Source organism: Lissotriton vulgaris, chromosome 8, assembly GCF_964263255.1.
Source record: "Lissotriton vulgaris chromosome 8, aLisVul1.2, whole genome shotgun sequence".
NCBI lineage: Eukaryota > Metazoa > Chordata > Amphibia > Caudata > Salamandridae > Lissotriton > Lissotriton vulgaris.
Genome location: NC_141696.1, coordinates 166,133,336 through 166,156,060, shown reverse-complemented (window position 1 = coordinate 166,156,060; position 22,725 = coordinate 166,133,336). Strand labels below are relative to the sequence as shown.

The 22,725-nt window shown below is 48.7% G+C and overlaps 1 protein-coding gene across 1 annotated transcript in view; it reads right to left on the bottom strand.

Moving 5' to 3' along the window:
- CAPN5 (calpain 5) overlaps positions 1-22,725 on the bottom strand; it is a 494,730-nt gene that overhangs the window by 71,771 nt on the left and 400,234 nt on the right. Inside the window, exons 5-6 of the mRNA XM_086936072.1 lie at positions 5,546-5,738; positions 2,387-2,580 (exon numbers count right to left, since the gene is read on the bottom strand). Coding sequence (XP_086792198.1) covers positions 2,387-2,580; positions 5,546-5,738 — 387 coding nt within the window. The remainder of the gene's footprint in view (positions 1-2,386; positions 2,581-5,545; positions 5,739-22,725) is intronic.

Sequence of the window (22,725 nt, the reverse complement as noted above, 5' to 3'; positions counted from 1 at the left end):
AGTGGGATGAGCAGTATTTGGGTCAAAGTTACAGTAAACAAGGAAGTTTTAAAAAAAACCTGTAATTTACCACTATCAACCACATCATAATTAGAAATCAGAAAGGGTGAAACTTGTAAATCTGGTACCTGCTAACAACTGGATGAATGTAACCTGGAAATTAATTTTTATTGTACTTTATTTTCCTTCTCCATTTATAGAGTGAACCTGGATCTCTTGGTACAAGAGAGCATAAAATAACAGAGATTGGGAAAGGGTTTGGGCAAGTTCTTGCTCCAGAGCATGCTTGCTTTAGAATAGGGCATCATTATGATGCCGGATAGTTGGACCGCTGACCGCTATTGTGGTGGTCAGGAGACCGTCGACAAGCATGTGGGCGGTCTGACCGCTATATAACTATGCGACCACCGGGCTGACGGTCGCAAACATGTTGGGGCAAGCTGCAGCCATGGTAAAGGGCCGCAGCGCATGTCGACTCGTACTGCACATCCTGCACGTCCGTGTGCCATGCACCATGTCATGCGCGGCACACGGAGGTGAGTGGGGGCCACTGCATGTGCCCCCAGGGCCACTTTCAGTGGTCCAGGATAGATGGGGACGCTGTTTGGGGCCTTCCATATCCCTTTGCCACAACTTTTTCATGGTGGGAATCCCGCCATTAAAAGGCTGTCAGAAAGGGAAAGCAAAATCTCAACTGCGGTGCCTTCCTTAGCACCACCGCCATTGTAGGACGCTGCTCCGACCGCCACACCGTTGGGATCTGTGATCCTGGTGGAGACGGCTGTGTTGCATCTGACGGATTAGGGTCCGACCACCAGCATCATAATGCGCAGTTGGACCGAAGAGATGCCGGGGGTCAGACTGCCACCAACGGCCTGTCAGTGATACGACCGCCTGACATCCTAATCTGGGCTGAAATAGACTAGAAATTGCTCAAAATGTTGAGGCCTGAGTTGTTTGGGAAAGACTGAAGGGGGTTGGGATGGGGGGGGAAATCAACATTCAGAGTCTAGGCAGTAGAGAATTCCCAGCTACAGTAGCTGCTCCAGCAGACTTTTTCTAGCAGTTGATGTTCCGAGTTTAGGGGTAATGACCAGCAGTGACCAGATATGAAGCTTTGGTGGTCCATGAGCTTCCATATGAACTCCTAATCCAAGTAGTAAAGAATTAAATCCTGGATAGCGTCCTGAAGACACATTTCGTCATCTTGACAACACCACAGGCTGGGTTTACAAATGTAATTCATAAACCTAGCATAAGTACTTGGCCTTCAACCACTGCACCTTTGTCCACAATTTAATGCTGGTTTCCATAAGTTCTGTTACACCTAGTAAGCTTTTTTTGTTCCTTATTTACGCCCCCCGGCCCTTATTTATTGATAGGGTAGAAAGAAAGTTCACAACCCTGAAAAATGCCCAAGACTTACTAGGCTGCAAGGAAGGGCAGAAACATGTTGGTAAAAACTATGGGGAGGCAACGATCATGATATCCATGGCCATACCCCTCCATTAACTTACAGTCATTTGTTTTATCGATACCCAAGGTACCACAGCAATAAACGGATATTTATTGGTATACCCTGATGTATTTTTAGATAGTAACTGGACCATTGTTATCCAGAAAAGAGAAGAATATCTAGGAACTTCTTCAGGACAGCCAAACCCGAGGTTAAGTCCACCCTGTTGGTATTGTCCTACCATGGTGGGACAAGGTGGCCTATGACTAAGCATGTCACATTATGTGAGTGAGCCCACCAGTTCAATTCTTGGAATTGCCACAAACATAATATTGTTCTATGCATATGAAGAAATAAATATCGGACTTATACATCCAGGCCTCTCCTAAAGGCCAAACCTACCGCCGCCGTAACAACACCACAGTCAGCTCTGGATTACAGTCGTAATCTGGCGGGCGAAAGACCGCAGTTTTGTCGGTCTTCCATGGATCTCCGCATCAGTGTTTCAACAAAATCAGGCCCTCAACGTTTTGGCTAAGTCAGGTCACTAACTATGCTATCTACTAAGTCCACATCAATAACTTGATAACCAAGCACAAACATAAAAGGAAAACTCTGCATGGTTACAAACTGCCAAAGAATATTCCAGATCAGGCCAGGCATCACAGAACCAATGTATCTCAAAATACCACTTATTTTAGCATTTAATGTTCATTTAGACTTATATATTAGAAGTTGAGTTCCTATCATCCAAAGCTTGTGTTGTGTTACGTACACATGCTAGTACCACAGCATAAGTCCAGTTTGAGTTGAACATAACAACTTTTTTATCTTTGGAAATAACTTGCGTTTGATTGAGTAACCACAAACTATGTTGCGAAGGATATCTACACTTGAAAGATCATGCTATGTACACATTAGCAATATTACCTGTCACTCCAGGCGCCGTTCCATTCCTTCTCACCCCAGGGGTTTCGCATTCTGATCATGTCAAGCTTCTCTGATTTGAAGAAGGCCAGAAGCCCCTGTCCCAGGCGGACTTTGCGCACATCCGTGACCGCATAAGCATGACCTTTCACAAGGCCACAGGCCAGGCGTGATTCCATGTCAGCTGCAGATGTTGCCTAAACAGGAAGAAATAGATTAAGTAACCCAGATATTAAAGCAGTACTCTAGGGGGGGTGACTATTGATATACAATATGACCTATATTCCGGAAGTCCTTGACCCCTGTCTGATATTAGACTTTGGGCAAGCCAAACTATATAACTTTTGTCCCTTACTTACACTTGAGAAGGTATTGCTGAAAACAGTTGCAAGTCTTCTCAAACAAAAATAAAAAACATTGCACCACCTGATATACTCAAAGGGTCAGTGTAGTTGTACCAAGGGTCAATAAGGCAAATAAATGCCAAGCTGTGGGATTGCCGTCAGGCAGATGTCTTATTTACTTCTGTGTGGCTAACATTTGCAATGTGAAAGAAGCATGTCAGCTGTTAGATATTCTGCAAACTAATTCCATTGTGCATTGAGTAACACATTTTTGAGAAGTGTAAAAATATGTTGAATATGTGTACATATGTATTGGGAAACATCCGTTACAACAAAACTTTTTTCACGCAGTACCTTTACAACGCAGGAATTACAACGCAAGTCGTTACAACGACTTGCGCTGGAGGGCGCTGTAGGATAGGGAATAGTTTCATTTACTATCCAAAACCTTACCTACTATCCACGGGGAGTGGAAATGAAACTATTCACTATCCAGTGCCCCCCTATCGCAAGTCGTTGAAACGACTTGTGTTGTAAAACCTGCTTTGTGAAGGCATGCGTGGAAAAAGCAAGCGTTGTAACGACATCCATCCATATGTATTCTATGTTTATGTGGGCTTAATGTCTCAAACAAATATTACATGAGTATGTGAAGGGCCAAAAGAAAGATTCAACAACTATGGTGACTACACTAAGGGAACAAGGAATGTAACTTCATTGGCAGAACTTGCAGACAAATTGTTGAACTCTAGGTCAAACCAGTACACGAGAGTGGGATATGCAGTGTGCAGAAATGTTATGTGCCAAGAAACAGCTAGAGTACGTTTTGGGGATATTTGTTAAAAACATATAAAGATGTTCATACAATGATATTGATTCTCAAGGCAGCAATCAAACAAAAAAACACATTTCATATCATGATATTTTATTGTTTCAAATTAGATGGTTTTGACTGTGATATGGTGGTCAGAAGTCGTTTATCTGCTAAAATGGCACATTAAAATAAAGAGCCAACCCGGTCTCCTTTTCTGTGTACCAAAAGCTTGTTTGCAAACCATGGCAAAAGTCATCCTACGTTCAAATTACTCACGAGACTTCACCTAATACAGGATATTGCAAACTAGACCACTGTAATGTTTCAATATATTTGTTAAAGGTCATGTAAAGTCCAACTGGTTTGTCGTCTAATTTCGCACCCGAAAGTTCGCAATGAGCTTACTTGTAGCACTTCAGATCAAACAAATGAAGGTCAGAGTTTGAGGAAAATGGTCATAGTCCAGGAAAAATGTACAAATGCTTAGGTAATGCTAATGTTGACACTGTCAATTATTCTGCAAGGGGCGAGGCACATGGTAGCAACGATGATATTTAAGATGCATGCAAAGTATATTTTGCAAGGCCTTAATAAGCACCTCATATTTGCCCAGCAATCAGAAATAATTTCCTATTACTTTGCAGCTAGGCAGCCTGAAATAGATACACACAACAGACATGGTTTTCAAACCACAATAGAACATTTTTCACAGGTCTCATGATCCTCTTTCTTCCAAAAGTAATGTAGCTTTGAAAACACGTGTCATAATTGCAAAGGGCACAGTGAGATCCAGGAACCTTTAATTCCAGATCAGGAAGAAAGCTCTAACATGTAGACACTCCCTCCAAACTCATGTGACTGGCTATGAAAAATGTACAGATACTCTTCAATTAGAGAACATGGTCTCTACAGCTTGTAGAGACATTTAATAATTGACATCATCTCACTACAGAGCTATGTGAGATTATTGCCCCAAGATTGCTTACCTAAATGAACATGACACTGGTGCTGTGGTTCCAGAAGAGGAGTGATCTTGACTCACAAGATTGAATGAAGCAAGTTTATTTGCCAAGGACCTAGTTCAAGATCCGAATGTGCTTCTGTGTGGATAGTTTGGAGACTCTTCCTCACTGGGTGGACATACTCACAGTTGTTCTCTCAGAGGCACTGCAGTATAAGCAATATTTCTAAAAGGACATCCATCAAGTTCTCATACCCCACTTTAATAGAGGTTCATCTAACAACGGCTCTGCCCCCAATTAGCAAAAAGTGAGGCATTCTAAAAATATAAACACTGAATAGAGTAATTCTATGGCTGATATCACGTTGGTTTGTTGCATAAAAATCATGATGGGTCAATTAACTGAACTGAAGATTATTTAAATACTTTTGAGTGTGCCTGAAATAAATATTGAAGAAGAACGAAGACTGGTAATCGTAGTGTGCACAAAAGAGTGTATGCACCATAACATTAAAGTCCCACACACAAATGGATTGTTCAGTCAGTCTCAGAGGTCCTGGCCTCAGTAGGCCCTGCTTACAATAGGAGACCCGCGAGACCATCGCAAACCCACTGTTATGACTAGACAGGCTCCATACAACCAGGAGACCGGCTCAAACCCCAGCGATACATATCAACATCAGATGGAATATTTTTGTGCACAAACTTCATGGATATACACAGAGGAACCTTTCTTTATCAACACTGACACCTATGTCAAAGGTGATCCAGTATGTAATACACAGAAGTTCAGATTTCCAATGGTACAGTTGGACAGTGCTAGCATCATATAAACTCAGATTTATTCACATAACATACATTTAGTAGCATCACCTGGCATGGCAGTGAGGGAATCGAGCAGATTTTGGTCTTATATCAAGATGGCCCATACACAGATCACATAAACTCCAAGTACAAGGAAACCTGGCATCATGACCATGCTTCAAACCATGTACCTTTGCTTTTGTTCGCCCCTATATAAAGGCACCAGTTGGACTCCTCACCTTAATGGAACAGCTGATAAGGCCTCCTCTGTTATGCACTTTCAGCACCCTCTCAAAGAAAGCATTCCTTTTCGCCTCATCAGCTACAAGGTCCCCTTCACTCAACTCGTAGTCTTCGGAAACCCCTCCAGTGAAGTCCACAAGTGCATCAGCAGTGTTTCCTCCATCCAGGGCTTCATAGCAGCCTGCTAGCCTTGAACAAGCAAAGGATGCAGATGAGCAAATGTCTACACACCAAATGAGAACAATCACACACTAAAGCAAAATCAGGAGGGGAAGGGGGACTTGAAGACCCATACTTGATGAAAATAAAATCTGAGCACGCGTACTGCTCCCGGCTAAAAAACACACTATCCTGAACTGGCTCAGAAGTACTCTCATTGACATAGCCATCACCTGATCGCACGACCTGAGAGCAGGTGACCACTATGACCAAGTACATTTATGTAGAGTTTTTCATTCTTCATTGTGCAGTTTTATCATACGGCCTATACATAATAATAAGCGTAACACAAAATTAGTGAGGGGCTAAGTTATCGCCTTGGCATGGGCACTGAGCAAAGCCACAAATTGTCAATGACCATTAGCAGCTGCAATGGAGTGAAAGCATTGCAAGATTAAAATCAAGCAATGGCAAAGTCAATAGGTCTCGCCTTTGCGTCCTATGGGCTTTAGCTGTGCTTTTTGGTGTGCTGTACCATATCAGTAAAAAGCTAAATGCCTTTTGCCAATGCACTGCTCCAACAGTGAAAAAGAAAAAAAAAGCTTCATGACAACTCATGCATTGCATTTATGAATGATGATGCTACTGGCACCATTTTGTTTTATTTTTCATTTACCAATTCAGGATGGCTGATGCTTCTTGGCTTAATAAAATACTTAATTTTAAATTGTACTATAGCTCATTTCAGCAAGTGGAGTAGCCCGAAAGCAAATTGGAGCTGATGGGCCCTCCAAGAAATTAAAAAAAGAAAAAAACAAGTGTAATGGACCACAAGGGCAAGGCCTGCAATGGGGGAGTGAGTGGGGGAAGCAAAGGATAGAGCAGAAAAGCAGCACAATACGGAGAGTATTTCAGCAGTATTACTAACGTAAGATAAAAAGCTATTCACAAACCTATGAACAGGGCTTCCGCCTCCACCTCTCCTATCTTTTTCTGTGCGGAGACTTCTGCCCAGACTGCTGAGTCTCCGCACATGTAAGTATACCTTTTAGAGATGAATGTGGGAAGGAAAAAGAAGAGTGACTAGAGAATGGGGACTATTTAATGCTAAAGGGAAAGTGTTAAAAGGGGAGTAAGGAGGGGTTAAGGGGATGCAAGTAAGGAGATGTTTATGGAGGAATTGCATAACTCCTATACATAAACTGTACTTCTAAAGTTACTACAGCCACAAATGACCTATAACAGTCATTAATGTACTCCAATTCAGAGCTGGTGGAAGTCCAACATCACTCATAACAAACAACTGGTACTGTAACACCCTTCCAGAGAAAATAGTGGCGGGACAGACTTGAAATAAAACCCCTTAGGAAGTAATGTTGAATTTAATTATTTGAACTAGTTAAAAATATATAAATGTCATCTAATGTAAATAAATGAATATAAGCAAAACTTTTCTTACATTAAAAATGTGTGTATCATTAACATTTATTAACATAGCATTACATTATTTGTTATTAATTCTATGCATCATTCTTCATTTTAACACCTAAAAACACTTTTTACATTAGTTGGGAATTTTTTCTATAATTTCAAATTCAGAAAGAAAATACATTTTAATATAATTAGATTTTCCATTTTATGTTATTGATGCTGCAAACTTAATTTTTTTCTACAATTAAAATAAATGTAAAACATTATACAACATTCATAATTTACATTAAGCTTTAAGTTTTGTAAACATTTACACTTTTCCTATAGCTCACCAATACATATAGAGATCTCCGCTCCAGTGAAGACCTCGGTCTACATATGAACAAAATTACTAGTAGTAATGTTAAACTATTTATTTTTTAAATAATTATTACATTGATTTAAATATATTAAATACAAAAATAAATAAAGAACAATATCTTACACCAAATCTCAACTAAGGTACAATGTCTATTTAGTTTGTATTAAATACTATAAAAAGTATGTATAGAATTAATTAAAATTCATTTACGTAAAAAAATAACGTTATGTTTAAATGTAAAGTTACTTAAAATACCATTTGTTCAATTTTAAATACCTGTCTCTATGAACTTTTATGTGAGAGTGTTGCAGAATAAGTGGGTGTATGAGTGTGATGCTACAGTTACTATAGTTCCTTTTTGGCTGTAGTAACTTTACACTTGTAAATGTGGCTCCAGCCTTTGTCAACACTATTAATTAACTTTTCACTCGTAAATGGTAAATAGCCAAAAGTAGTAAAGTTACTAAAAAAGGGTAAGAGTAAAGTTACACGTGTAGATTTACTCATGTGTGTTTATCTTTAGTAATAGGCCCCTGTGTATTCAAGGCAGCGCTGGCAGCCTACCAAAACAGTTTCACAATATGACTATAATCAGCCTCCATATCACATGAAGGTTAGGTATTCAATCGGCGGCATTTGCCCCAGCAGGTGGCAAATCTGTGCGTTAAATCTCACATTAAAGGGACTGCCTTGCGGAATAAGACACAGTAAATTCAGGGCCTGCACGGTTATTCCCCATTCCCTGTAGTTCAACCTAATTACACAGGAAAAGCATGGTGTTTCTACATGGCACATGTAATTGCAGGTGCATAATTTGCACCTTTCAAGTACCAGGCAACTCATAATCGGGGCCTATGATGTCATGGGGGTAGGGTCAAAAACTACATGGTATTTCTTTTGATAAGGAGGAGAGTGAATGAGCAGGAAGAGTTTGCCCGAGTCTGACAGACCAAGGTTTGGGAAAACAACTTTTTAAAACATTGGGAAGTTGAATGGAACCATGAACTCTAAGAATATTAACCACAACACAAAGGGCCTGATTCTGATGCGGTTAGGAAAGCCTCCTAATGGCATTTGGTCATTCCAAATCGGATCAGGACCGTGTCTTCCCGACCCAGGGCCCAATTATGATGTGGTTAGGAACTTCCTGAGGCACAGCCGGGAGCAGCGATCTTTTGTCATTATTTTTAACTGCGTATAACTTGTGCTTTTAAAACTACTTACTTCCTAATCCTCTGGGCTTTTACTCCTTTCCAGCTACAGACACCCCCGCACAGCGGATTTATCGCTGCTGCGGATATTATTGCCGCCATTTACGCGACCCGCAAGACACGCTCACTTGCGCTGGCCACGCCCCCTCTAACCCTCTCCAAACGTCCTACTTGTACAAATTATGTGCCCCTATCGGAAGCGCGGCGGAAGAGCGCAGCGGGCGCGACGTTTGCGCACCGAAGGCGCGCCTAAGGCAAGTCCGTCTGCGCCCATCCGCGCCCGACCGGGCCTAGGGCCACCCCCCTTGCCTTAACGAGACAATACTCGTCTGCCCAACTTTGCGGGCTTCAAGGCCCCTGGCCGATCACGGATTCTGTGATCTCCCACATTGATAGTCAGGGTCTCACAGCCTCCCTCCCCCCTTCCTCATTCCCCTCCCCGTCTCAAACCCCCTCCCTCCTTCCTGCTTCCTGTACCGAACCCCCCGCTGTTCCCAAACCCGTTTCTCTCTCTATTTTCTATCTTAACACGCGCTCCGCGGTCAAGCACTATCATGAACTCTTTGTTCTACTAGACCTGCATAAACCTGATCTCTTGTTCCTCACAGAGACCTGGTTTCGCGATAGCTCCCTTCCTTCCTTATTAGCAGCTCTCCCTGCTACTTATTACGCGCTTCGCGCCGACCGACCCGCGGATAAAGCGGGCGGGGTGTCACCTTGATCGATCGCAAAGAACTTCCTTTTCAACCTTTTACCTTCCCCCCCTATCGGTACCTCTGATTTCCTAGCTGTCCGCTCTCTCTCCCTCAAAGTCCCTCTTACTTGCCTACTTGTGTACCATTCCCCCCAACCTTCTCAAGCCTTTCTCCCTGGGTTTCAAGAACTGGTGGCCACCCTAGCGGTTAACAACTCCTCCATCATGGTGCTAGGCGATTTCAACTTTTGGCCCTCTGACCCAGCAGAATGCTCTACTTCAAAAGAATTTTCAGACACCCTTCGTTCTTTCAACTTTATTTCTCATGTCCACTCCCCCACTCACACTCAGGGCCACATCCTTGACCAGATTTGGTCCCTCAACTTCCCTATAATGTCCCTCACTACCTCCCCCTGTCCCTGGTCCGACCACTTTTTGATTTCTTTCTCTTCACCTCTTGATTTAACCACTAAGCTTCCACTTTCCAAAAATATCTGGGCACGTTCTTGGGGCCGGATTGATACGTCCTCAGTGGCATCCACACTCTCTCCCTCCTGTCCAGATTTATCTGGATTATCCCTTACAACACAAGCGGACTCCATCAACTCGTGGCTCCAGTCAGGCTGCGATTCAATCGCCCCTTTTAGGCGAGTCTCCTCAAAAAGGCCTAACGATTCCAACCGATGGTTCAACGAGGAACTAAAGGCCTTAAAACTTTCAGTTCGCCATGCCGAACGAGCCTGGAGACGTCATTACTGCCCCACCCTTAAAGCCCAGTATACCTCACTCTTGTTGCAATACAAAAAAACCATCCTAATCACTAAATCGGACTATTTGTCTTTGAAAATCTTAAACGCCGAGAATCAGCCTAGAGAAATTTTTTCTATAGTCCATAATCTAGCTTATTCTGACAGAACTTCCCCCAAACCTCCTCCGTCACAGTCTTTATGTGACTCCCTGAATACTTATTTCTTGGACAAGATTGTTAAAATCAAAGCCAACATTCCTCCTCCCTCCTCCTCCTTCCTCAATCCCCCTAGTCCCCCTGTAAAGGCTTGTTTTGATTCATTCCCTCCCTTAACGGAAGATTCTTTCCTTTCCCTTCTATCCTTGGTTAAATCAGGCTCCCCTCTAGACCCGTGTCCCGCACACATCCTCAGGCTTTTCACGACCTGTGTGTCACCCCCACTCTCTTTTCTTAATTGTTCCTTATCGCAGGGCGTTGTCCCTCCAACTTTAAAAACTGCCTAATCCTTCCCATTCTCAAAAAACCTGGTGCTGACCCCTCTGCTCCTGTCAACTACCGGCCCATCTCTTTACTACCCTTCTAAGGGAAAGTACTGGAACGACATGTGACCAGAGCCCTCACCACCTATGTGGAAGAAAACCGAGTACTAGCCCCCCGTCAGGCCGGATTTCGCCCCGCTCACTCCACCGAGTCGGTGGCGTTATCCGTCCTCGACAACTTTAGAGAAGGCATGGATACTAACCGTCCTCAGGCCCTGGTCCTCCTCGACCTCTCCGCCGCCTTCGACACAGTGGATCATTCCATCTTACTTTCCCGTGTCAGGGCGGCCGGGGTCGGTGGGGTGGCCCTGGTCTGGCTGTCCTCCTTCCTAAGGGACTGCACCCCAGCGGTGCGGTTGGGCGACTTTTCGGCTGAACCCTGTAAGGTGCTCTGTGGGGTCCCCCAAGGTTCCTCCCTTTCCCCATTACTCTTTAATCTTTACATTGCCCCCCTCATCTTTGCCCTTCAACAAATGGAGGTCTCCGTATTTAATTATGCAGATGACCTCCAGCTCATATTTTCCCTATCCTCATCCTCTGATTCCATGCCCAACTTCCAAACCACTATGATCTTTATCCGGGACTGGATGAATCACAACCACCTGAAATTAAACCCAGACAAAACCGAACTGGTTTTGACAGGTGGTTGTGCCAGTCCCTGGTCTCCTCTCTTTTGGCCCCCTTCCCTTGGTCCCCCGCCATCTCCCTCTCCCTTCGTTAAAACCCTTGGTTTCAAGATCAATGATCAACTCACTCTGCACTCCCAGGTGAGCTCAGTGGTGTCCTCTTCTTTCCTATCTCTCCGCACTATTCGCAAGGTATCCCACTTTTTTTCTTTCCCCGCCCTAAAACGTATTGTACTGGCTATGGTTATATCTCGATTAGACTAGGGCAACGCCCTATACTGTGGTATGCCCGCCTACAATATTCGACGGCTACAGCTGGTGCAGAACCAGGTCGCTCGCTTAGTCTACAATTTGGCAAAATCCCATCATGTCACCCCGCTTTTAAAATCCTTACACTGGCTCCCCATTCGCGAACGCTCTCAGTTTAAAATGGGTTGCATTATTTTTCAGGCTCTGTCAGGATCTGCCCCTGCCTTTATCTCTTCTGAGATTAAAACCTATGCCCCCCCAAGGGAACTGCGTTCCTCTTCTCAACACCTGTTTCCCGGTTTCGGCGAAAAAAATGGGGAGGCTCTAAATTCTCCACTCTCGCCCCCAACTTTTGGAATTCGCTTCCGCCCCACCCCAGATCCCTCACCCAATACTCTCTGTTTCGAAAGGCATTAAACACCTTTCTTTTTTCACAGGCTTTCCCTCAATAACTCCTCTTTCTGTCCCCTGGTCCCCCCCGCTGATTGAGGTTCAGTGAACCATAGCGCCATGAAACCGTCAGGTGTACGTGCGCTTTAGAAATTATTTAAATTCAAATTCAATATACTCCCATTGAAGTCAATGGAAGTCCAACCAGATCGTATCTGGAAGCATCCGGATGCATCGTACTCCGTTGGTCTGGTGCGTTGTTAACCTTTTCCAAACCGATTCGGTCGGGAAGCTTTCCAACGCCCATCAGAACCAGGCCCTAAATAGCCTAGAAGCAAAATCCCATTCATGTTTCAAAACGACATTTCAATTATCGTACAAATCAGTGTGTTCACTGCAAATTGCAATTATGTCATATCAAAAATAGTTTGTGTTTAAAGGACCCACTTTTTCATTTGATGAATGCCATCTTTGCATAGAAAACACAGGCCCTCATCAACAGAACCCTGTTTTCTCAGTCTGGAGATAACTGGGAACAGATTTAATAATTCCACTACAAGGCTTTCCCTAGAAAGAGGAACAACGGGCGGACCAGGTTCTACCGGTTCCAATTCCACATGTTTTTCTCCTTTCAGGGAGAATAAAAGGCCCAAATCCACCTGCTTAGGTCAGGTGGTAATGTTGCAGGGCTTTTTTTTCTCTGCCATGCATGGGGGTGGTCGTGGGGGCAGGAGGAGGGCAGAGATCCTTTCACTTCAGCTGGAAGAGCTCCCCCACTCCCTCACAGCTGAAGTATATGGGCAGACAGGGTAGGAGAATATCACCTGCCCGCAGCTCCCGCAGCTCCACGCAGTGCTCCGGGGCTGTAATCATCTGGTATGCACTTTGAGGAGCTGGTAAATCTGGCCCCAAATGCACCACAATACTTGTAGTTGTCCAGAACAGTGTCCCACCAGGATACCGCTCAAGGCATCTTGTAGTGGGGGCCACAGAAATAGGCCATTTTTGATGTAAATTTCTCCAGCAGATACCACCCCCTTCAACCCCAAAAAAATATCCAAAATGATCCTCATGCTCCTATTTCAAAGTGAACTTTTCACATGAGGTAATCAATAAAGGGAGTCTCCATCCTAAGCTTCTTCACTATGCCAGATTGCAAACAAAAATCTGAGCCACAACAGTGAGAACAAGATGTAATTCAATGTGTGCTTTAATTTTGAGGAAGGTAAAGGCAAGCAAGTCCCCCATGCTTGTGTTAAGAATTTACATCAAGGTGATTAATACCTTAATGTCCCATCCAGTGCAGATGTAGGTTGAGCCATACCATTTCTCTTCTCTTAAAGGTTATTTAACGTGTTCACTGCTGGGACTGCTTTGAGAACCTGCTTAGAAGCTATCACAGCCGATCGAACCTTTCTTGCCCTCACGCCATATATGCATGCATGTAGGCCACAAAATAAATGTACTTTCATTTCATAACCTGGTAAAATGTTTGAAAAAGATGTTATTGAAATAGTTCAGGTTTATTTTGTTGCATCAACAACTACTAATCCATTTATATTTGAGTAGTGATTGATACTGCCAAAAGTAGGATCTTTTTGAATGTATCCAGAGCCACCAGTAACAAGCCAATGATCACAGATCACAATTATTTTACACAAAGGCTGAATAATCTCCACAGTCCATTTACTTAGTACAGAATGGAGTACCTGAGCCCAAATACTCAGAGAAGGTCAAAAAGATGGTACTTGAAAGGGTCAACAGTTTTACTGTCTTTTCTTTAGGAAAAAGAGGGTTATGTACTTGCAATATGAATTTTTCATGAAACTGGGGTGTTAGACGGGGACCCGGAGGGTCGGCCGAGGACAGGGGGAGAGGCCTCCGGTGAGGGCCGTCTCCAGCGATCGTACAGACAAGTAACTTCCCCCCCACAAATGGACACCACACAAGGATGAGGTCAACACTCTTTATATACGATTCTTGAAGCACAGTTATCAACGGTACAGCGAGGTCGGGACACGAGGGTCCTCTCAATTCTAGTCTCTGAGGGGGAAAAGGTAGCGGGACAGTCTTGGTACCGGTCTGGTACGGAGGTGGCAAGATGGGTAGCTCACAATCCTCGAGCTCGGAGTTCTGGAAGGTCGGGCCGCGGCAGCGCCAGCAGGCTAGGATGACAAGTCTCGTTTGAGAAGGGCCGCGGCGGCACCAGCAGGCAGGAACGATGGTTCACAAGGATGGGCCGCGGCAGCGCCAGCAGGTCCCGACGAAGGTGTAGGTTGCAGAGAGCCGCGGCAGCGCCAGCAGGCAGGAACGATGGTTCACAAGGATGGGCCGCGGCAGCGCCAGCAGGTCCCGACGAAGGTGTAGGTTGCAGAGGGCCGCGGCAGCGCCAGCAGGCAGGAACGATGGTTTCACGAGGATGGGCCGCGGCAGCGCCAGCAGGTCCCGACGAAGGTGTAGGTTGCAGAGGGCCGCGGCAGCGCCAGCAGGCAGGATTGAGGATTCACAAGGCAGGGCTGCGGCAGCGCCAGCAGTCCGTCAAGGATGAGTTCTTCAAGGTGTCTCTCGACTCCAGGATACAACTGCCTTCCTGCCCTGGAGCTGCCCCAGTTATAGGTCTGGCCTCCTTTGATGTCCGGACCCTCGCGCTTGGAGGTCGGGAGGTCCGGGATGAGGGAGTCCAGACACCCAGCAGGGGGGTGGAGCCAGCGCCCGGGGAGGCCGGGGGCGATCGGCACCTGGCGGGGGAGAGCCATCGACACTCCTTTCTCCCATTGACCTGCCAAGTGGTCTCTTCACCTCCCGGGTGGATGGTGGTGCCTCGATGTCGGGGCCTGGCCAGGCCCAGGGTTGGGGTCGAGCTGAGGCCACGCGGCCTCGTGGTGCAGTGTCCAAGATGGCGGCTGGGCCGGGCAATGCTGCTGAAGGTGGCCCGGGCCGGCCGATGTCGGGGTGTTCGGGAGCAGGCGTCCCGTTGGGGACGGGTTGCGGGTTGCTTCTGTGGGTTGCAGGGGTGGTCCTTCTGGTGACACCGGGAGAGCCGGTGTTCGGGTCTTGTCATGTGGGGAGGGAGCGGCCCCTTCACGAGGCCTGTCCAACATGCGTCCCCCCCAGCTGAAGGCAGGGAGAGTCACCCATCTTCTTGGGTACTCTCCTCGCCGAGGCGGAAAAAGCGTGACAGGCCGTCCGCGTTGGCGTGGTCTTGGCCAGGGCGATGCTCCACGGTGAAGTCCATCCCCTGCAAGGAGATGGACCAACGCAACAGTTTTGGGTTCTCCCCCCGCATCTGCATCAGCCATTGCAGGGGTCTATGGTCTGTTTGTACCCTGAAATGGGTACCGAAGAGGTAGGGCCGGAGTTTCTTGAGGGCCCATACTACTGCGAAGGCCTCCCTCTCGATGGTGCTCCAGCGCTGCTCTCGGGCCAGCAGGCGTCGGCTGATGAAGGCCACTGGTTGATCGACTCCATTGGCGTTGAGTTGAGAGAGGACTGCACCAACGCCATGATCTGAGGCGTCCGTCTGGACGAAGAATTCCCGGCTGTAGTCGGGGGCCTGGAGCACGGGGGCGGAGCACATGGCGGCCTTCAACTTCTCGAAGGCCGTTTGACAGGCCGGAGTCCAGTTGACTGTTTTGGGGTTCTTCTTTGATGTGAGTTCTGTGAGGGGCCCCACAATGCTGCCATAGACCTTTACAAACCGCCGGTAGTATCCGGTGAGCCCCAGGAAGGTTCGGACCTCGGTTTGGGTGACGGGTGGTTGCCAGGACTGAATGGCAGCGATCTTGAGCTGAAGGGGGGCCACCAGACCGCTCCCAACTTGGTGTCCGAGATAGGTCACGGACCCCTGGCCAATCTGACACTTGCTGGCTTTGATGGTGAGGCCAGCCTGCTGGAGGGCGTGCAGGACTTCTCGGAGGTGGTGAAGGTGGTCTGCCCAGTAACGACTGTACACAGCGATATCGTCCAGGTAGGCGGCGCTGAATTCTTCGAGGCCCGCCAATACCTGGTTCACGAGTCGTTGGAAAGTAGCTGGAGCGTTTTTCATGCCGAATGGCATCACGTTGAAGTGGTAGTGGCCATCCGGGGTGGAGAAGGCGGATCGTTCTTGGGCCCTGGGGGTGAGGCCGATCTGCCAGTAGCCTGCTGTTAGATCGAAGATGCTCAGATAGCGGGCAGCCCCCATGCGGTCAACCAGCTCATCCGCCCGGGGGATGGGGTGAGCGTCGGTTCGGGTAACAGCGTTCAGGCCCCGATAGTCTACACAGAACCGGAGCTCGGGGGCGACTCCCGGGGCGGCAGCCTTGGGGACCAGTACGACTGGGCTGGCCCAGGGGCTGTCGGATGGCTCGATCACTCCTAGAGCCAGCATTTTGGAGACTTCGTCCTGGATGCAGGTGCGCACCCGATCTGGCACTCGGTACGCCCTGTGTCGAATAGGTGGACTGTCCCCAGTGTCCACGTCGTGGAGGCACCAGGGGTGACCCCTGGGGTGAGGGAGAACAGATTTGCAAATTGTAGCAGGAGAGCCCGGCAGTCTTGGCGTTGTTCCGGGGACAAGGTCTCGGAGAGTCTGACCCCTTCCACGGAGCCATCTTTTTCACAGGTCCTCAGTAGGTCAGGGAGGGGCTCGGAGTCTTCTTTCGTCCCACAATCTGTTGCCATTAGTAGGCTGAGCTCCGAGCGTACGAAGTGGGGTTTGAGTCTGTTGGCGTGGAGGACTCGGAGGGGGTTCCGGGGGGACTCCATGTCTATTAGGTAGGTGACAGGGCCCTTGCGCTCTATCACCTTGAAGGGTCCTGTCCACTTGTCCTGCAGGGCACAGGGTTCGACTGGAGACATCACCCATACTTGCTGGCCTGGTTCGAACTCGATGGAGGAGGCATGTTGATCGTACCATTTCTTCATGTGCTCCTGGCTGGCCTCAAGGTTGGCTTTGGCGAGTTCCCTGAATCGCCGGGTCTGGTTGCGGAGGGTCAGGAGGTACTTCTAGACGTCTGGAGGGGTCTTCTGGGGGGCCATCTCCCAGCCTTCCTTGACCAGGCTGAGGGGGCTCCGGACAGGGTGTCCGTACAGGAGCTCGAAGGGGCTGAAGCCGAGGGATTTCTGGGGAACTTCTCGATAGGCGAAGAGGAGGCACGGGAGCAGCACGTCCCATTGGCGACGTAGGGGTTCTTCCAGGCCCATGATCATTCCCTTGAGAGTACGGTTAAACCGCTCGACTAGTCCGTTTCCTTGGGGGTGATAAGGGGTCGTGAACCGGTAGGTGACCCCGCACTGCTGCCAGAGAGACCTCATGTATTTCGAGATAAAGTTTGTGCCCCTGTCGCTGACGACCTCCCGGGGGAAGCCCACTCGAGAGAAGATCCCCATCAGGGCTCGGCCTACCACGGGTGCTGTCACGGTCCGAAGGGGAATGGCCTCGGGGTACCGGGTGGCGTGGTCCACCAGGACTAGGATGAACCGGTGCCCCTGGGCCGTTCGGGGGTCTAGGGGCCTCACAATGTCTATTCCCACCCGTTCGAACGGGGTGGTGACGACGGGAAAGGGCTGCAGGGGGGCTTTGACCTTTCGGCCGCTCTTCCCGCTGGCCTGGCAGGTGGGGCAGGCCCGGCAGTGGTTGGAGACATCATTTCGCATTTTGGGCCAGAAAAAGTGTGTTACCAGGCGGTTGTATGTTTTGTCTTGTCCCAAGTGTCCAGCAAGGGGGACATCGTGCGCTAAGTTCAAAAGGAAGTCTCGGAAGCGGAGGGGCACCACCAGCACCCGACTGGCCCCCAGTTCAGCAATTCTTTGCTCGCTGTAGAGCAGGTCAATGTCCCAATAAATCCAGTGGGCCCCCGAGGTGTCTCCTGCGCTCTGGGTGATGGCTTGCTGCCGGAGTCCCTCGAGGGAGGGACAGGCTCTCTGTTCCTGGCGGAATTGTTCCTGGGTGGGACCACCCTCTTGACGCCACTGGGCCAGTTCGGGAAAGTCCTGGAGTTGCACGGGCCCTTCTTCGTTTTGCTCGGGAGGATTGGCCCGTAGGGCGTCTCCCTCCGGGACGATCGGGGGAGGAGGTTCTGGCCATTCGGGTTCTTCGGGACTGGAGATGGCGTGGGCGGCCATGGACCGGGTCGTAATGCAGGCCCATTCAGGGAGGCCCAACATCCCCAGGTGCTCTCTTCTTTCAACGGCTGCCCAGGGGGAACTTTCGAGGTCGTTCCCCAGGAGGCAGTCCACTGGGGCATCATCGCGGACAGTCACCTTCAGCATTCCGGACACTCCTCCCCACTCGAAGGGGACGCAGGCCATCCGACACAGGCTCTCTGAGTTGTCGGCTGATCGGACGGGGCAAAGGACGTTCGGCAAGATCTGCTCCGGGGTCACCAGGTGACAGCGGACTGCCGTCACACTGGCCCCGGTGTCGCGTAGGGCTTCAGCCTTGCGCCCATTTATGTTTACCCACTGGCTGTATTTTCTCGTATTAGCGGGTAGGGGAGCCCGCAGAATCATGTCTCTTTCCCCTAGGCAGACCAGGGACATGGCGGCTGGTTCCCACTCGGGCTGTTCCTGTCCGTATTCTTCATAATCCTCTGGGGCTTGCTCTTCTCCCAGGGCGGCGGCAGCGACCTGGCGGGGCATAGGTTCTTCTGGTTCTTCTGGTTCTTCGGGCAATTAGGGTCGTTGGCATAGTGGCCGGTCCGCTGGCACCGGTGGCAAGTAACGTTGGCTCGGAACCCCGGAGGCATCGGGGGGTTTCCCCTGCCGGCCGGGGGCGGGGTGTTGCCGGCGGGAGCCGCCGGGACGGCGTCTCTGCCCCGACCCTGGCCTCCTCCTCCTCGGGGGCGATGGGGACCTTGGTTGGTTCGGTTTGGCTCGCTGGGCCCGCTTCGGGCAACTCGAGTGCTTTCCCATCGGTCAGCTTCGGCGGCGAGCTGCCGAGGTTCGGTCAGTTTACTGTCGAGGAGGTGCTGCCTGAGCTCGACGAAGCAATTGTTGGAGAGGTGCTCCCACACAATGAGGTTAAAAAGTTGTTCGTAGGTGGTTACCTGGCTGCCCTTGATCCACCCCGCGAATGCTCTGCTGAAAAAGTTCACGTACTCCACCCAAGTTGTACCCGGGATCCGTTTGCAGTCGCGGAACCGCTGGCGGTAAATCTCGGGCGTGAGTCCGTATCGAGTGAGGAGGGCTGCCTTCATGTGGTCGTAGGACGTCATCTGATGGTCCGGCAGTTGCAGCAGGGCGTCGCGCCCTTCGTTGACGAACCTCTCTCATAACCCGGCTCCCCAGTCACTTTCGGAAATCCGGTGGGAGGTCATGGCTATCTCGTAGGCTTTGAACCATTGCTGGATGTCGTCGTTCCGATAATATTCTCTGACGACATCCTTGGGGATGTGGACTTTAGGGTCTGTAGTGCCAGGAGTGTTCGGGCGCTCGGGCACCCCGAGATCTTTATTCTGTTTCCGAAGCTCAATTTCTGCTAGATTGCGCTCATGTTCGTAGGCCAGTTTTTTCTCTTCTAACTCTCTCTGTTTTAGCTTCTCTTCCCGCTCCTCTCTGAGCCGCAAGTGTTCCAATGTTATCTTTTGTTCCGCCAATTTCAGTTCTCCGTCCAACCGGAGTCGTGCCAGCTCTAGTTCATGGAGTCTGCTTTTCTCTCGTCCTCGGATCTCCTCCGGGGAGAGACCCGATCTTCTTCCTTCTGTCGGAGGGGTGCTCGTTTCCGGCGCCTCAAGGTTTTGGTCTTGGGGTACGGCCGTACCCGTCTCCGCCCAAGATTCCAGGGCCTTTTTGAAGTTGTCTTTCGTGCTCAATCCTGTGGTAGCAATGCCTAGTTCTATGCAGAACTGCTTTAGTTCTCTGTGGTTATACTCTTCTAATTTCTCCATCTGGAATTTTTCCGTGGATCCGCTCTCTTTGGTTGTCATTGTGGTTGAGCCGTGGGGTGAGTTACTCTCTGTACGATTACGCGTTGGTTCGGATCGCGCCGCTGGCCACCAATGTTAGACGGGGACCCGGAGGGTCGGCCGAGGACAGGGGGAGAGGCCTCCGGTGAGGGCCGTCTCCAGCGATCGTACAGACAAGTAACTTCCCCCCCACAAATGGACACCACACAAGGATGAGGTCAACACTCTTTATATACGATTCTTGAAGCAAAGTTATCAACGGTACAGCGAGGTCGGGACACGAGGGTCCTCTCAATTCTAGTCTCTGAGGGGGAAAAGGTAGCGGGACAGTCTTGGTACCGGTCTGGTACGGAGGTGGCAAGATGGGTAGCTCACAATCCTCGAGCTCGGAGTTCTGGAAGGTCGGGCCGCGGCAGCGCCAGCAGGCTAGGATGACAAGTCTCGTTTGAGAAGGGCCGCGGCGGCGCCAGCAGGCAGGAACGATGGTTCACAAGGATGGGCCGCGGCAGCGCCAGCAGGTCCCGACGAAGGTGTAGGTTGCAGAGAGCCGCGGCAGCGCCAGCAGGCAGGAACGATGGTTCACAAGGATGGGCCGCGGCAGCAGGTCCCGACGAAGGTGTAGGTTGCAGAGGGCCGCGGCAGCGCCAGCAGGCAGGAACGATGGTTTCAAGAGGATGGGCCGCGGCAGCGCCAGCAGGTCCCGACGAAGGTGTAGGTTGCAGAGGGCCGCGGCAGTGCCAGCAGGCAGGATTGAGGATTCACAAGGCAGGGCTGCGGCAGCGCCAGCAGTCCGTCAAGGATGAGTTCTTCAAGGTGTCTCTCGACTCCAGGATACAACTGCCTTACTGCCCTGGAGCTGCCCCAGTTATAGGTCTGGCCTCCTTTGATGTCCGGACCCTCGCGCTTGGAGGTCGGGAGGTCCGGGATGAGGGAGTCCAGACACCCAGCAGGGGGGTGGAGCCAGCACCCGGGGAGGCCGGGGCGATCGGCACCTGGCGGGGGAGAGCCATCAACACTCCTTTCTCCCATTGACCTGCCAAGTGGTCTCTTCACCTCCCGGGTGGATGGTGGTGCCTCGATGTTCACCTCCCGGGTGGATGGTGGTGCCTCGATGTCGGGGCCTGGCCAGGCCCAGGGTTGGGGTCGAGCTGAGGCCACGCGGCCTCGTGGTGCAGTGTCCAAGATGGCGGCTGGGCCGGGCAATGCTGCTGAAGGTGGCCCGGGCCGGCCGATGTCGGGGTGTTCGGGAGCAGGCGTCCCGTTGGGGACGGGTTGCGGGTTGCTCTGTGGGTTGCCGGGGTGGTCCTTCTGGTGACACCGGGAGAGCCGGTGTTCGGGTCTTGTTATGCGGGGAGGGAGCGGCCCCTTCACGAGGCCTGTCCAACATGGGGAAAAACAAGCAAAGTCACTTACCATCTTGTACTTCAGTTAAAATGTTCTAGGAACTAATGTACCTGAATTAAATATCACACAAACAGATGAGATCACTTTATTTAGAGGCAGTTGACTACTGCTGCTGCATTTTATGCTTAAAGACTACACCAATAGAAATACAGAGTTTCCATATATGGAGTCTAGCTGGGACATACTGACTTCCTAACAGTTTTGGGCCATGATGTTTGCCTTTGTTCCTAACTTGATAAAAAGAGTAGACTCCCAGACGTGAAAGAACTTGAGCCTGAAGTTGAAGGCTGAAGAATACATCTCCTGAACATAACCCCGGAACCACTGCGCAATCTGACTGCTTCCTAGGCCCATGAACCATTCTGTGGACTCCCAAGTGCCAGAAGCCTATGTGGCCAGGAAACTCATGACAAATAGTAGAAGCCAGACACCGATGTCTTTTCTGTGTACATGAAGAAAGGGACATGGTTAACTAATCCTGCCTGATTTGCTGCAACAAAAGTGTGCAAAAACACCAACTGCAAATTTCCAGAAGCCACTAAATAGTATTAAAAAACATGTAACAATATGAGACATCAAAGTACTGGGGCAAAATGCCAAGGATAAAGCACAGTGGTTCAGTGGGATTCCTCTTTACAGGTATTATGCATGAATCCAGCCTGTAGGAATTTATCATTCATTTTAAACATATGGAAAAAATGCACTCTAGAGCTTATGCGTGTAAACAAGAGAGTACATTAGAGAATCCGAAAATTAATTATTCTTTTTTTTATATTTTTTTTATTTAGCAGCACAGATAGATATTGTACAAAAAACAAAGAAGACATTCATATTCATCTTCATGAGTGCAGGTTCTATATGTATCAACAGTGATGACTTATTATCAATACGGGTCATGTCATCATATAAAAATAAAAAATAAAAATATATAAAATAAAAATAATTAAAAAAATTAAATAAATAAACATAACAGGCTAGCTACATCAAAGAATATGTGGGATTTATATAGTGTTGATAACTTATAATAATTATCTACTTCTATTATCCTTCCACCCCTCCATCGGCTCCCAAATTCTTTCTCCTCGTATCCTTGCTTTTTTCCCTTTACATGCGTAAATTGCCTTTTCTTGATTATAAATCCCCAAGTACCGTGTCAGCCATATTTGAAAACGCTAGTTTTGGATACATGTAACTAAGCCCATTGTTAAACAAGTATGGTTATTCTTTTTTGGTGATGAATGGTCAAATCTGGAGAAATACTCCATTCCCCATTTGATAAATTATTTGATTCACTAATGAGGTTACTAGACAGGTGGCTTATGTCCTGATGAGACCCACATATTGATTCCATTGGGTAAGCGTGGACATCATTTCAGAGGTTTTCTTTAAATACTCAGAAGGAAGATGACAAACCTCCAATGCACTTTGCCTTTTGGTTATTGTTTTGAAATCCCAGGATGCATGAGTGTATCTCTCTC